Source organism: Anastrepha ludens, chromosome 2 (assembly GCF_028408465.1).
Source record: "Anastrepha ludens isolate Willacy chromosome 2, idAnaLude1.1, whole genome shotgun sequence".
NCBI classification, from domain to species: Eukaryota; Metazoa; Arthropoda; class Insecta; order Diptera; family Tephritidae; genus Anastrepha; species Anastrepha ludens.
The window spans coordinates 103,871,233-103,885,524 of record NC_071498.1 but is presented as its reverse complement, the minus strand read 5'-3'; the positions used below and the strand labels follow the sequence as shown (position 1 = coordinate 103,885,524).

Below are 14,292 nucleotides of genomic sequence, written 5' to 3'. Positions count from 1 at the left end.
GTGACCGTCGATCTTTGCAGGATGAATTTCGTGAATACCGTCCAAAAAAGTTGTTTGTGCCAGAAACAATCGATGCTGTGCGCCATTTGTTTCACGTAGATCATCATGTGGCTTATCGCGAGATAGAAGCATTCTTGGGCAATAGTGAAACCAGTGAATAATAGTGAATTAACATTTGGTATTCAAGAAGATTTCTTCTCGTTAGGTATTGCATGATTTAACAATTTCTCAAAAGAAGACTTTTATCAATTGGAGTAAAGAAATTTCGAAAAATTCAGTCTCAGTGGGTCAAAGCATGTCTATCACATCGTAACAGGTGACGAATCTTGGGTCCATGCATATAAACCGGAAACAAAACAACAACAGAGCTTAATCCAAGTAAAGTTGTTCACGGAGGAAGCAGCCTAAAGCAAATAGTCACCTGTTTTTTTCGGAAATTCTGGTCATGTCCCAACTGTACCACTACAGATACTTCAAACAGAAAATTCTGAGTGGTACAGAACTATTTGTCAGAAGTTTTCGGTGAATTAAGTGGAACCAACCGTCGAAGACTAATCATCCTTCATCAAGGCATTGCGAGCTCTCAGGTATCGGCTCACTCAAGAGAATTTTTGAGCAATTAAAATATCGAATAAATGAGACATCCGCTTTACAGCTCTAATTTTGTACGTAATGATTTCTTTTTGCTCCCGAATATCAAAAATAAAAAGTAATGTCAACGTTTTTCAACATCTGAAGAAGCTGTTGAAGCCTTTACACAACTGGTTTTGGAGGTTCTGAGTGGCAAAAGTGCTTTGGTAATTTGTTCAAGCGAATGCAGAAGTGTACTGATTTCCAAGGATAATATTTTGAAAAACACTAAAGATATTTTCATTACTGGACACACAATATTGCATATTATGCAACCCTAGTAAATATTTGCCGGTTTGACTAACCCTTTTCTACCGCCGTTGCGTTTTCGCAACAGCAACTTTGAACCTTTGTGGCTACAGTAAAAAAAAAGATATCTCTAAAATGTTATATTTCATATTGTAATTTGGACTTTTGACTTTATAGTTATGCTCTAAGATTTTTTGTGTGCGGATTTGTTCCAAATCAGGACATGTGTAGAAAAAAGTGTGCAAAATAATTTTCTTTTTAACTTTTTCATAAATCTGTTTGACAACTAAAAATAGTTGTTTCTTACGTTTTCTACTAGTTTCTTAAAAATAAGATATGAAATAATAACATTATGATACCAGCTGCTAATGCAGCTGAAGTTTTCTTGCAAAAATAAACTCTTAAAAACAGGTGTTGCGAAAACGCAACGCTGGTTGAAACGACTCATATGACTTCAACGTTTTCATGACATTATTTTTGGCGGGAAAATTGATGTTTATGTCATTTTCATATGGCAATTTGTACCATAAGTGCTATTTTTTTTATTTGTGCAAGTTAAAATACATTTAGAAGTATTTCGTTGAAAGCTTTTATCGTTTTGGTTAATGTTTCTAATGTGCTCTTGATATTTTTTGCCAAAATTTTGTACCCTTACTTAATTCTTTATTGAAGAGTAATGGATCGTCGACGTTTCTTAACCATTGGGGAAATAGAATCCTACATAAATACTTCGCGCAGTGAGGATGAAAGCGAAGTAGTTTCAGCTACACGAATGAAAATTGTTAAGCCTATTTCGAAAAAAAATAACTTCTGTCGTATATATTCCACCAGCAGATGTTGATGCTGTAAGTGACGAAGAACTTATTGACGATAATGAGATGATAATAGAGGTACCAGCTATGACGGATGTTTGTGGAGAGTCGGAGGTCGAACATGAATCAGATGTGGAAGATTTTGCGTCGCCGCCGTCATGCTTAGTTGGAGTACCCGATGATGGACCATCCTGTTCTGCAAAAACAACTAGGTACATAGCAGAAAAAGATTTCGCTACACCAAACTGGAAAAAAACCAAACGAATTGTTTTTAAATTTGGACGAATCAGGTGTGGAATCTTTAGAAAGCAATATTGTTGATTCTATGAGTGAGTCTGAATATTTTATTCCAATGATAATTTTTGGCTCATAAAATTTTTCTTTCAGGTGGCAAAACACCATTTGAATTGTTTCTGCAGTTCTTCGACGAAGAAATAATGGAAATGCTGGTCGTGAATACAAATATGTATGCTCACGAAAATAATATCGTAGTGGATATTAGCAAACAACAGATATATCCAGATAACCATGCCATATATTTTGATAATTTTTTTTCGTCATATTATTTGTTTTGTTTGTTGAGTTAAAAACGTTTCAAAGCAACAGGAACTGTAAGATCAAATCGTTTTAGATGTGCAGAGAAATTGCTAAGCACTGGGAAAAAACTGAAAAACACCAATACGACTACTGCTCCGAGATAAATAATAAATTATTTGTTGCTCGTTGGCAAGATAATGCAGAAGTAACAGTCATTTTTAATTTCAAGTCTGTCGACCCACTAGCTGTCTCACAACGTTGGTGCAAAGCCGAGAAGAAAAAAGTATCTGTTGAACAACCTAGACTTATTCAAGGCTACAATCAACACATGGGAGGGGTAGACCTACATGATAATGCCGTAGCTAACTATCGCGTTGGTATTCGTGGAAAAAAATGGTGGTGGCCGTTATGGACTGATTCAGTCAATAGTACCACTGTTAACGCATGGAAAATTCATTGCCTGATTTGTAAGGCAGAAGGAACTCGCCATATGTCTCAGATTTCTTTTAAAACTGAAATTGCAGAATCTTTACTTTTATATTGGGAAGAAGTTTCTGATGAAATAAGTGATTCATTCATCGAAGAAGCAGAGAGACCAGTCCATTTACCTCGCATAAATGTTCGTGATCATGTTGTATGGAAACCTCCAGGCAACAAACGTAAAAGATGTGCTATGTGTCACTCCCAAACTGCTTATGAATGTAAAAAATGTAATTTGAGATTACATCCAAAATGTTTTGATGAATACCATACAGATTTAGGAAATAAGAAAAAATTATGTTTTTTTTTTTTAAATATTGCAAAACTATTACATTGTAAACTTAACAAAATACAACTATATTAATAAAGAGAATTCAAAAAAATACCCAACTACAACTCTGCGTAAGTTATATTATTTCTATGAATAAGATCACAGCGTTTCAACCAGCGTTGCGTTTTCGCAACAGTCTGTCGTGGTGCATCCGGAAGACCTATCGGTCTGAAAATTTGTAAAGGTGATCAGGAGTCCTTTAATACCAACCATACAAAATTTCACGCAATTATCTACACGGAATCTATTACCGGTAGAATATGGGTTAATGATTTTTTGTTGCTGGAGTCGTCCGCCTCGATTTATGTTCGCAATTGTACGATCTTCTGTGGAATGCTTCACTGCATAGTCTGCAGCTTGATTCACCAGTTCAAACTCCTTTGCAACTCCTCTGCTACTTTGGCATTTTTGTGTGGGGCTCAAATTTGATTACGTGCTTGTTAAAGAATTTCTCTCTTGTTTACCATATTTGAAATTTATAAGCAAGGTTTTTAGAATTTAATTTTTTCTGTATTAATTTATTAAGAATGTGACCTGCTTCAGTTATATTAAGCGCAAATATTTATGCTTCCAAAAGTAAAAGAAAAGACACTATTTCCTATGCGCTATGTGACTTATTTTAATTCACCCAACTACCCCTCAAAAAGGTACCCCCAAAAAGGGGGTGAATGAATAAAAAAATCGTTTATTTTTTACTTTTTCATGATTTTAAATTTTTTTTATTACTTACATTAAAAAAATAATAATTTTACTATTTTATAAAAATATAAATTAATTATAAAACAAAAACAATGCTTTAGCTTAATTTTTTTGCAATACTGAAAAATACATATCTTATAAAATAATATAAATATTCTCGTATCTACTTATACATATATTAAATGCCATTAAATGAATTGCACTGGACCTTTAATTAAAGAATATTCTACGTCTAAGTTAAAAATTCTGTTGAGTTTTTCTTCATCTCCAACATCATCGGTTTCGGTGTCTGCCTTAACTTCGATCTGTGCAGCTGCCTTTTTAGGTTTCACTTTTAGATAGAACATCTTGGTTAGTGTTGACATAAAATTAGGCATCTCTTTTTTTTGATCGAACTGTGCTTTCAAGTGATAAGACTGATATTCATAAGCTACTTTGCGATTCACGGCGGTGAGTAGGCGGAGCAATTCAACACCTTCAGTTTTTGATTTAACGTCCATAGCGGCCTCATTCAAAATACTGCAGAGACTTTGGATGAACCACGAACCAGATTCGCTATGGCGAAATGAGTAATAATCTGTTTAAAAATATATAAAAAATAAATGTTCATTATATTAGTAAATATAGTTTTAGGATTGATCCACTATTTGAATTGTGTTAAAAGTTAAAAATATGGTGTAATATAATTCAGAGGATTTTTTACTTGTATAAATTTAAAAGTAAGTAAAGCAATAAATAAATAGGAAATAACCCTGGTTCACATATAATTAAATATTTTTTCACTCAAGAATGAGACCGTCCAATTCGTATGCAAAATCGATGGTTGAGCCTTAAATCTATATAATATTTTCGTAATTATATGTAGTTTTCAAGATATCGCCACATAATGATTTTTGTGTAATGAAAAAAATTAAATAATACAAATTTCTAATATCTAAAAAGTGAGTTAGCTGATCAAAACGAGTGTTGTATCAAGTTAAAGGCAATTAAATTTGCTATCTTTCGGTTCTGCTTAAAACTAAACGATTTCAAGGCAATTATAAGATTAAAGGGTTTCTTGAGTTATTGGGTATGGGTATAAATTTCCGTTCTTTCTTAGCCGCAGTTACGAATTATTTAAACAATTAAATAATACATGATATTATGTGAAGTATATGCCACTCGAAGCTACCACTTTACTCCATCTTTCAGGTAACATACGGATTCCTCTGACGAAAAATTCGAGTTCTTTTCACTTGATCCATTGAGCCAGTTTGCGATGCTCTCTTAAGAAGGGAACCGCTCTCCAATAATGGCTGACTGCATTCATCGGAGCAGATAGTAATTCGAAGATGCAATGTCTGAGGAATACGGCGGGTGGGGCAAGATTTGCCAATTAAGTCCCTCTGAATATTTCTGGGCCGATTTAGCAACGTGTGGTCTGGCGTTGTCATGCAGCAAAATCAGTTTGTCCAGTCGCTTTTCTTTTAGAGCTCAATTCACACGCATTAGCTGCAGTCGGTAACGATCGCCAGTGATCTGATCCCACCAGATGCACCACATAACCTTTGTAACATGATTTTTTTTCGCTGTCGTTGGACCTGGTTCTCCTGGCAGACTTCAACTTTTTCGACGCTTTCGACGCCAGTGACGATGCACCAGTTCTGCCGTTCAAGAAGCATCTCACCCGTCACCAAACGTCTCTATGTCCCCCTCCTTAAATTGATGTGGCACCCAGTTACCTGCTTTCTGGACCATTCCCATCGCATGCAAACGTTTAGCGACGGTTGATCTGTCAACATCCAAGTCTTTAGACACATCATCAAGGGTTCGTTATGCGTATTCATCCAATAATTGTTGTAGTTGAGTATCTTTGCATTTTTTCGGTGCCCCTTTGCGATCTTTATCACTCTAGTCGAAAGTGCTACTTTGGAGCATCGAAACGACTCTTGTATTTGATGGAGTGTGATTACTGTAAATACTGATCAATATACGACACGTTTCAGCTTCACTTTTCTTCAAAAGATAATAGTGAGCCGCAAATGCTGTTTTTTCGGGACGAACGTAGACATTTTTGGCGTCAGATAAAAAAGGATCTTTACGCTTCAAACGTATGTCAACTACTGCGATCGAGACCTCACATATACACCCTCAAATCAGTGGTATATTTCGAGGGCGAACACAAAAATAGTACCAGCAGCGACATTTCTTTTACGAGGGCGGAAACTTATTCCCATACCAAATATTTTAAGGAATATAGAAGAATACGATTCTCTCACTCAATTCTTAAGATTAATTTGAACTTAAAAGTTAAGATATAAAAGAGGAAACCTTCTATTTCTTTGTCTATTGCAGGCTTTTTCATATATAGAAGAGAAAAAAATTTCAAAAATCGTATTCTTGATATATAAATCGAATTTTTTTTTCATTTCCACAAAAAAATAAACAATTTTTTTTAATTCGTTAATATTTTGATAAGTCTTACTTTTCATTTCTCTCACTATCACCCAGCGCAAAGTACTTAGGGGTAATTCTGGACTCCAAACTAAGCTAAAAATTAAATGTTGAAGAACGGGTAAGGAAGGCAGAAATTGCTTTATATGCCTGTAAACGTATGCTTGGAAGAAGATGGGGTCTTCAACCTAAGCATACATTATGGCTGTATAAGGCGGTTATACGACCTATTCTATCGCATGGTTCGGTAGTTTGGTGGAAGCCTCTAGGGAGAGAGTACAATACCAAACTACTCGGCAGAATACAAAGATCAGCATGTCGGTCGGTGCAATCAGATCATGTCCTAGAGAGGCTCTCAATGCACTGACACACGTTATTCCAATAGACCTACATATAATATTAAGAAGACGGCAACCATGAGTGCATTTAGGTTAAACGCAGCGGGTCGCTGGAGAGAAAAAACGTATGGTCATGCTAGTCTATTATTGCGAAAAACTCAGTTAATCTCGGTGAGAACTCACTACATCGTCCCGACGGTAACTTTTAATAAGAATTTTGCCACTCTCTTTCCAACTAAGGAAGAATGGAATAAGGGATTCTCTCTAAACAGCTTCGACACTACAGTCTATACTGATGGAAGTAAAATGGGCTGCGGTGTTGGAGCTGGTATATATTCTCACAGACTTCAAATTGAGAAATCTGTGCAGCTCCCTAATACCAGCAGTGTCTTCCAGGCGGAAGTACTGGCGATTGGGGAAGCCTGTAGGCTACTAATCGCAGATTTCTCTTTTAACGGTAATATCGCCATTCTCTCGGATAGCCAAGCTGCAATCCAGGCACTGGGTTCGGCCACAACAACCTCCAAAGTGGTGGAACAAAGTAGGAATAGCCTCACCATCTTGAGTGAAAACCATAAAGTTACCTTAATCTGGGTCCCGGGACATCGGAACATTGAAGGTAACGAAAAAGCAGATGAACTGGCAAGAGGGGGATCTGCCATGAATAACGCTCTTGCAGAATCGGTACTCACACAATTAGGTGCAGTCAAGAGTACAATTTCCCAAAAATATCTCCTAATCGCGGACTGTAGGTGGAAAGTCCAGACGAAATGCAAAATTAGCAGAGCGTTATGGCCCACCTACAACCTCAAGCAATCGTCGGCATTAATAAGAATGAAACGACGGAGACTAACGGCAGTTATAACTGGCTTCTGGTCTATCGGAGAACAAGCAGCCAAAATTGGCATCCCTCACAAAACATACTGTCACAGTTGCAAACAACCGGAGAAAGAGGAGACAATCTTCCATTTCCTCTGTGAATGCCCTGCCCTATGGAAGGACAGAATGTTAACCCTGGACCAACCGCTGTTCGAGAATCTCGAACAACTATCTGGCTTAGACGTTAACAACCTAATAAGGTTCCTTAACCGCACAGACTGGATATAGTTATGCTGTAAATAACCGTTAAACAAGTTGGTAACGAGGATGTGGCAACAAAATGGCGCGGAAGCGTTAGTTGGATTCTGGAAGAATCACCACTTTAACCAACCAACCAACCTTACTTTTGATGAAAAATGATGTGTAATTGAAATATGGAATACTTAATTTTCTTTTAAGCTAATAGATCAGTTGCTTTGATCACTTAATGAGTTCTCCGGATATTTGAAATTTTGATGATCTACTCTTTTTTTTTCAATCCATAATAGTTATTGGGCTGTATATCTAAAATTACATGAAAGAAAAAAAGTATGCTGGTTTTCGGGCTCAACGACTGATTTAAAATAGGAATTGAACGGTTTGGTTTTTGGGCTTTTTTGACTGTAAACTAATATTATCAAAGTTTCTATAGAATTATGTTAAGTGGTATGTGAGGTGATATTCTTGTCCTTAATATGCCAAGAAATGAGTAAAGCCTTGACGCAGAATTTACTGTAGTTGGAATGTTTCTAAACACCCTGTAATTACATAAATTGGAAAAGTTTATATTTACCTTCAAACGTTGAGTACATAACCAAAATGTCAGCTGTAGATGGTATAGCATAGGTCGTATAGATGGGTTCACTGAAATTTGAGAATTCTGGAATTGCATCAAAATTAGAACGCATCATCAATCTCGACAATACTGGTTGATCCACGCGTTTGCCTCGACATGCCTTGGAAAGAAAAATATAATAATAATTTAAGGATAGCCATTTATTGTTTTTTTCTTTGGGTTATTTCATTTAATTCAAGTTAAATATACATTAATTGGGGCTAAAATTCTCAACAGACTATATAGCGCTTACGTTAAGGAGTAAACGGCAAGTTAGCCACATTTTTCGCATTAAAACTTAAGAAATAAACGAGAAGTAAGGCTTCCGCTTACTAAAGGGCTTATTTCCGAGCTATGTGTGACAGTTCATATGACTTACTTAGGGTTAAGGCTTTACGTTGGGTCAAGTTATATAGCCGCTTTTGCGAGGGCCTTCGAGAAAGACAGAAAAAAGGATAGGGAAGGGGCGTTATTTCTAGTTGGGGGTTATAGAAAAAACCAAGCGAAGTCTAATTTCGATTGTATTAACTGCTCAAGGACAAGTTATAGTTTTCTATTCACCTTACTGTCACACTTTTTACCAATACACACACAATTTCTTTAACCGCTTCCTAGGTTAGATTTCCTTTAATACGATAGTAAGTTTTTCCTAAGATTATGTGGTTTTCTTTTGGGGTTTCTCTTCCGAAATTCTACCTTTCATAGAAAATTATAAAAGCTACGAAGTTCTACGAAATACGAGCATTGCTTTTTATACTTCGCGCTCAATAATGATGACACAGTAAAATAATAATGAAAACGTCTTTATTGTTTTTCAAAATATTCTTCTTAAAAGTCAATACACTTCTGCATTCGCTCCAATCAATTTTCAAAGCATTTTTGCATTCAGAAGTGGATACTTTCAAAACGAGTTGTTTAAAGGTTTCAGGAACAAACAGGAACCATTAGGTACCAAATCAGGGTAGGGTGGATGTGCCATTAACTCGATCTTTTGAGTGCTCAAAAACTTTCTTGTGTGAGCCGATACCTGATAGTTCGCACTGCCTTGATGAATCATCGCACGAAAATTTTCTTGAGTTAATTCTATATTTTGGGCAAATGAATTTTTGAACTCACTCAAACAAGAACAAATAAAGACCGTAAGTGAAAAAGTTCTGTTACGTATAAACTTTTCCACATACTGCCTCATTATCTTAAAATCCATGTTTTATGTCCACAATCTTCAGCTGTTGCCTTGACGATGTAAGCTTGAAAATTGTTTTTCGCAGCCTTTGCCATAAATCTGTTCAAAAGATTTTTATATACTAGACTGAAATGAAATGACATTTAAGTTGAAACACACAATCCAAGGGATTTTTGACAAGTCGCAAGCGCGTGGCCTTGAAGTACTTGAGATCAAAACTCGAATAAAGTGATCAGTAATCTGCCTCCAGACAGTAGACTAGCTGTCTTGCTTTATTATTACCAATATGCCTACCACCCCTCTACTTCGCAACAGGAAATAAACAAATAAATAATTGGCGCGTACACTTCTGTTAGGTGTTTGGCCGAGCTCCTCCTCGTATTTATGGTGTGCGTCTTGATGTTGTTCCACAAATGGAGGGACCTACAGTTTCAAGCCGACTCCGAACGGCAGATATTTTTATGAGGAGCTTTTTCATGGCAGAAATACACTCGGAGGTTTGCCATTGCCTGCCGAGGGGCGACCGCTATTAGAAAAATGTTTTTATTAATTTTGCTTTCACCGAGATTCGAACCAACGACCTTTCTGTGAATTCCGAATGGTAATCACGCACCAACCCATTCGGCTACGGCGGCTGCGCAACAGGTAATAGTAATGAATTATTACCTGCACAAAAAATAGCTTCGGTTTTCCCAATAAGGTTGGACAATTAGTTCCAAGAAATGGCTCCCACAGCTTTTCAGTTGAGTAAAAATCATCAGCTGCGCATATTCTGCCCCTGTCTCCATGGGTCATAACGACGAGCACAAAACAATCATGTTGGCTGTGATCTTCAGTGGCGACTATAAGAAATAACTAAATTAATCATTTGCAGTACCTTAATATTCTATTTACATACCTGAATCCAAAAGTGTTGATATCTGCTTTATTTTCAAGTCATTGTAAGTGCGCACTTCGAACCCATAATTCTCTAAAGATGCTGTAATATCTTCGCTGTCTTTTTCAGTACCCTTACGAATTGATTGGCCCCGCATATGCTTGTGGTTGAGGATGATAGCAAGCCCAATATATGGATTATTAGTTCTATAATCAACTTCTGTAGTAGGTCGTGAGATAATAACCTCGGTTTGTGCTGCGTTTGGCTTTTGCGGCTCGGCTTGCAATTTAGATGACGGACGGTCCTTTTCGATTTTTTTACTGTTGAAAAAGAAAATGTCCCGTTCGTCCATTATAAATTTTGGAAAATCTGGAATAAAGAAAAATTTGTGTGATTTTTGTTTAAGTATTGGCGGTAAAAATAGAAAATCTTGGTTTTGCAATCGATGAGGGCAGGGGTAAATGCTTATCAAAAATTTCAGATCAGGAATCTGTAAGTAACCAATTAGTAATCGGCGCTATACATTTTTTTGCGAGTGAAAACTAACCCAGATAAGCTACATTTCAATTCAATTCAACAAATTTTGTTGATGTATCGAATAATAACTCAAATTCAAATTCAGTTTTCAGTATTCAACTCACTATGCCTTGCCAAGTCAAGGTTAGTTTAGGTTAAGCTGTAGCTATTGCCCAATATGAGTTTCACTCTAGCTAATGATCCAATGTGAAGTCGCATAGTTAACTTGCCCCAATCTCTACTAAAACCAATGTAAGCTGAGCTAAATCTTTAAAAGATCCCTGGTTTCTACAGTGCCAAGGTTTTCCAGCTCATTGAAGAATTTTCTGCCTAGAATGTCGAATCTTCGTCTGGACAGAAAACGCAAAATCGTCTGTTCCTCTTCTTCATCTTAACAGCCTCCGCTGAATTCATATCTGCACGCCTAGCCTCAGGACATGTCTGCCAGTTATCACAGAAATTTGAGTGGTCTTAGATGTTTATTTTGACTCCGTAAAGATTCTGTGCGTTTAGCGTTAAGAGTCGGTCACAATTGTCGGGGGTTCTACACAATCGCTGATCTTACAAATTTGTCTAGAATAAGTAGCTTGCTTGTTGTAAGAATACATCCTTATCGTTTTACCCATGTATTCATTAGGCAGTCTTGCTAGGCTATCAGCTGTACATTTCCGGTCGATGTGGCCTAGTAAAATATCTATGGCTATTCATGGTGACAATGGAGGTTGCCAATGAAAATGTGGATGTCATCTCCAGGTATCGCATCATACTCTACTAGGCAAGGTATTATTAATTATTGCTGTCAGTTCAGTCTGACAAACATTACAATAGTTAGGGAGTAGAAAACTAAACGTGATTTCCAGATGTTTGCAATTTACTCCTCCGCCCACCTCGATTTCGGGCTTTGAAACATCTTTGTACGCATCGATGAATTCGCCTTGTTTTATAACATCATATTTCTATTCTTTCTTGAGGGTAAGAGGGTCGTGAACAGAGTGGTAAAAGTTAATAGATATTTAACTAAAAACATCTTAATTTTTTTGGGTTATGATGATCTTCCATCAAAGGAGTAATATGATGAAACCTCAAGGTAAGAAAACTGATTTCGATGACGAAGACATAAATGCCTATTCATGTTTGTAAGTACTTATCCATAAAACCAAATTTCCAATATATAAAAGATCTGTATAAAACCTGGGCCGAGACGTGAAAGTTTTCATTGAACAGATAAGGCAGAAAAAAAACGATGAAACCCGTCACTTGATGGGAAAAAATCAAAACATCACAATCCACAGGGTGAACGATATTAAGTGTTACCAACTTCACACTGCTTGTATCTGTAAAACATCTAATGACATCAACGTCAAAATTGTTCTAATGACAGTTCAATATATTGCTTATAAGTCATCAAAAGCATTTGCGTCTCAGTTTTGTTGAATCTTTTCTGTAATGGAATTCAAACGTAGTAGGGTGATTGCGTTATATTTGGCTGGAAAATCACAACCAGCCATTGTTCGTGAGCTCAATCACCTCAAAGTGAATAAAATGTTTGTGTATCGCACTATAAAACGTTACAATGATAATGGTAGCATTGCAAAACGCTATGGAGGTGCACCAAAGAAAACAGCAAAACAACGCCAGATATGGTTCGGAAAGTGAAGGCTCGACTTGAACGAAATCCACGTCGAAGTGGAAGAAAAATGGCCAAATTACTGAAAATATCGCAAGACAGCATTTGACACATATTGAAAAATAAGCTCAAGGTCAAGGCTTACAAGTTTCAAAAAGCACACGATCTTTCACCCCAGCAAAAAGAAGTTCGGTGCGAAAGAGCAAAGGAGTTGTTGCGCTTGCACAAACGTGGCGAGTTTCCTAACCTTGTGTTTTCTGATGAAAAAAATTTCCCAATTGAGCAGTTCATAAACACTCAAAACAATCGTGTTTACTTGAATGAACGCTCATACGAGAATTTGAGCCTACGTATGGTCACTCGAAGCAATTTCCCATCGCAAGTAATGGTTTGGGCCGCAGTGATCGCTAATGGACGCTCTCCAATCGTTTTTATCGAGCCTGATGTCAAAGTGAATGCGACTTATAATCGAAAAAATGTTTTAGAATCTGCTTTAGAGCCGTGGACACGCAAACATTTCGGTCGTAGACCATGGACGTTGCAACAGGACTCGGCACCGTCTCATAAAGCTCGTGTGAACCAAGAATGGTTAAAAATCATGTTCCACACTATATTTCGTCCACACAATGGGTTTCGAATTCGCCAGACGCAAGTCCGATGGACTATTCCATCTGGTCCATTTTGGAGAGCAAGGTGAGGACTAAAAAATATGCCAGTATGGTTGCGATGAAAAAAGCGATTATACGAGAATGGGCCAAAATACCTCAAGATCACACTCGTGCAGCATGCAACTCATTTTGTGACCGTTTGAAGGCTATAGTCAAGGCAAAAGGCGGTCATATCGAGCTAAAGTGAATATAATTTAAAATTATAACCATTTTTGAAAAATTTTGTCTTTTAAATCAATAAAAACTAATTTCACACACATTGAAATTGCTTCGAGTGACCATACGTAGGCTCAAATTCTCGTATGAGGTGATTGAGCTCACGAACAATGGCTGGTTGTGATTTTCCAGCCAAATATAATATAACGCAATCACCCTACTACGTTTGAATTTCATCACAGAAAAAAAAAATCAACAAAACTGAGACGCAAATGCTTTTGATGTCTTATAAAAAATATATTGAACTGTCATTAGAACAATTTTGACGTTGATGTCATGAGCTGTTTTACAGATACAATCGTTCACCCTGTACATACATGTAAGAAATTATTTGGTTTTTTAAAAGTAAATAATATGACACATTCATAGTTACATACTATATTTACATCTAAATACAAAAACGTAAATGTGGATGAAACAGACAATTTTCTTGCGTAAATGCCCTTAAAAACGAATCACATCGGATGGCAAGACTCCACCTGTACGTTTACTTTTACTACGCAATTGACTGATTAGCCTTTTCAAAGGATATTCACTTTTTACTATCACGCCAATAAGTTATTGACTACCATTAAAAATCTGACGGGGCGACAATGTGATTTTGCCATGCGTTTCTAGCCAACTAACGCCTTGCAAAGGGAGCATGTCACGCCCAATAGAGGAAACACTTAAGCAAAATATCATCAGCAATTTTCAGTCAGGGTGAAAAGCTTTGAAATGTCATCAAAAGTACTAAGACCGTCTTGTTTTTGGGGGGGTGTTGGGAGAACGGAAGGGGGTTGAAATTTTCGGAAATTGTAAAAATTCAACGCAGACATTTTGAGGAAATGCGCAAAATTTACACATTGCCAATAAAAATCTAATTAGCGCATAAAATTGTAATAGCAGTGAAGTGACAATGTGACAACCACAAGACGACACAGTAACAGTTGCTCACAATTCAAATGTGCTATGTGTGTGTGCGTGTATGAGCGCGTTCGTGGTTGTGTGTGAGTTCAGAGAG

The 14,292-nt window shown here is 36.8% G+C and overlaps 1 protein-coding gene across 1 annotated transcript in view; it reads right to left on the bottom strand.

Annotated features, from left to right (window-relative positions):
- Positions 1–3,818: 3,818 nt before the first annotated feature.
- LOC128854981 (caspase-3-like) overlaps positions 3,819–14,292 on the bottom strand; it is a 67,643-nt gene continuing 57,169 nt past the window's right edge. The window contains exons 2-5 of the mRNA XM_054089514.1: positions 10,284–10,631; positions 10,052–10,227; positions 8,161–8,323; positions 3,819–4,315 (exon numbers count right to left, since the gene is read on the bottom strand). Coding sequence (XP_053945489.1) covers positions 3,927–4,315; positions 8,161–8,323; positions 10,052–10,227; positions 10,284–10,614 — 1,059 coding nt within the window. The 5' untranslated portion in view covers positions 10,615–10,631 and the 3' untranslated portion in view covers positions 3,819–3,926. The remainder of the gene's footprint in view (positions 4,316–8,160; positions 8,324–10,051; positions 10,228–10,283; positions 10,632–14,292) is intronic.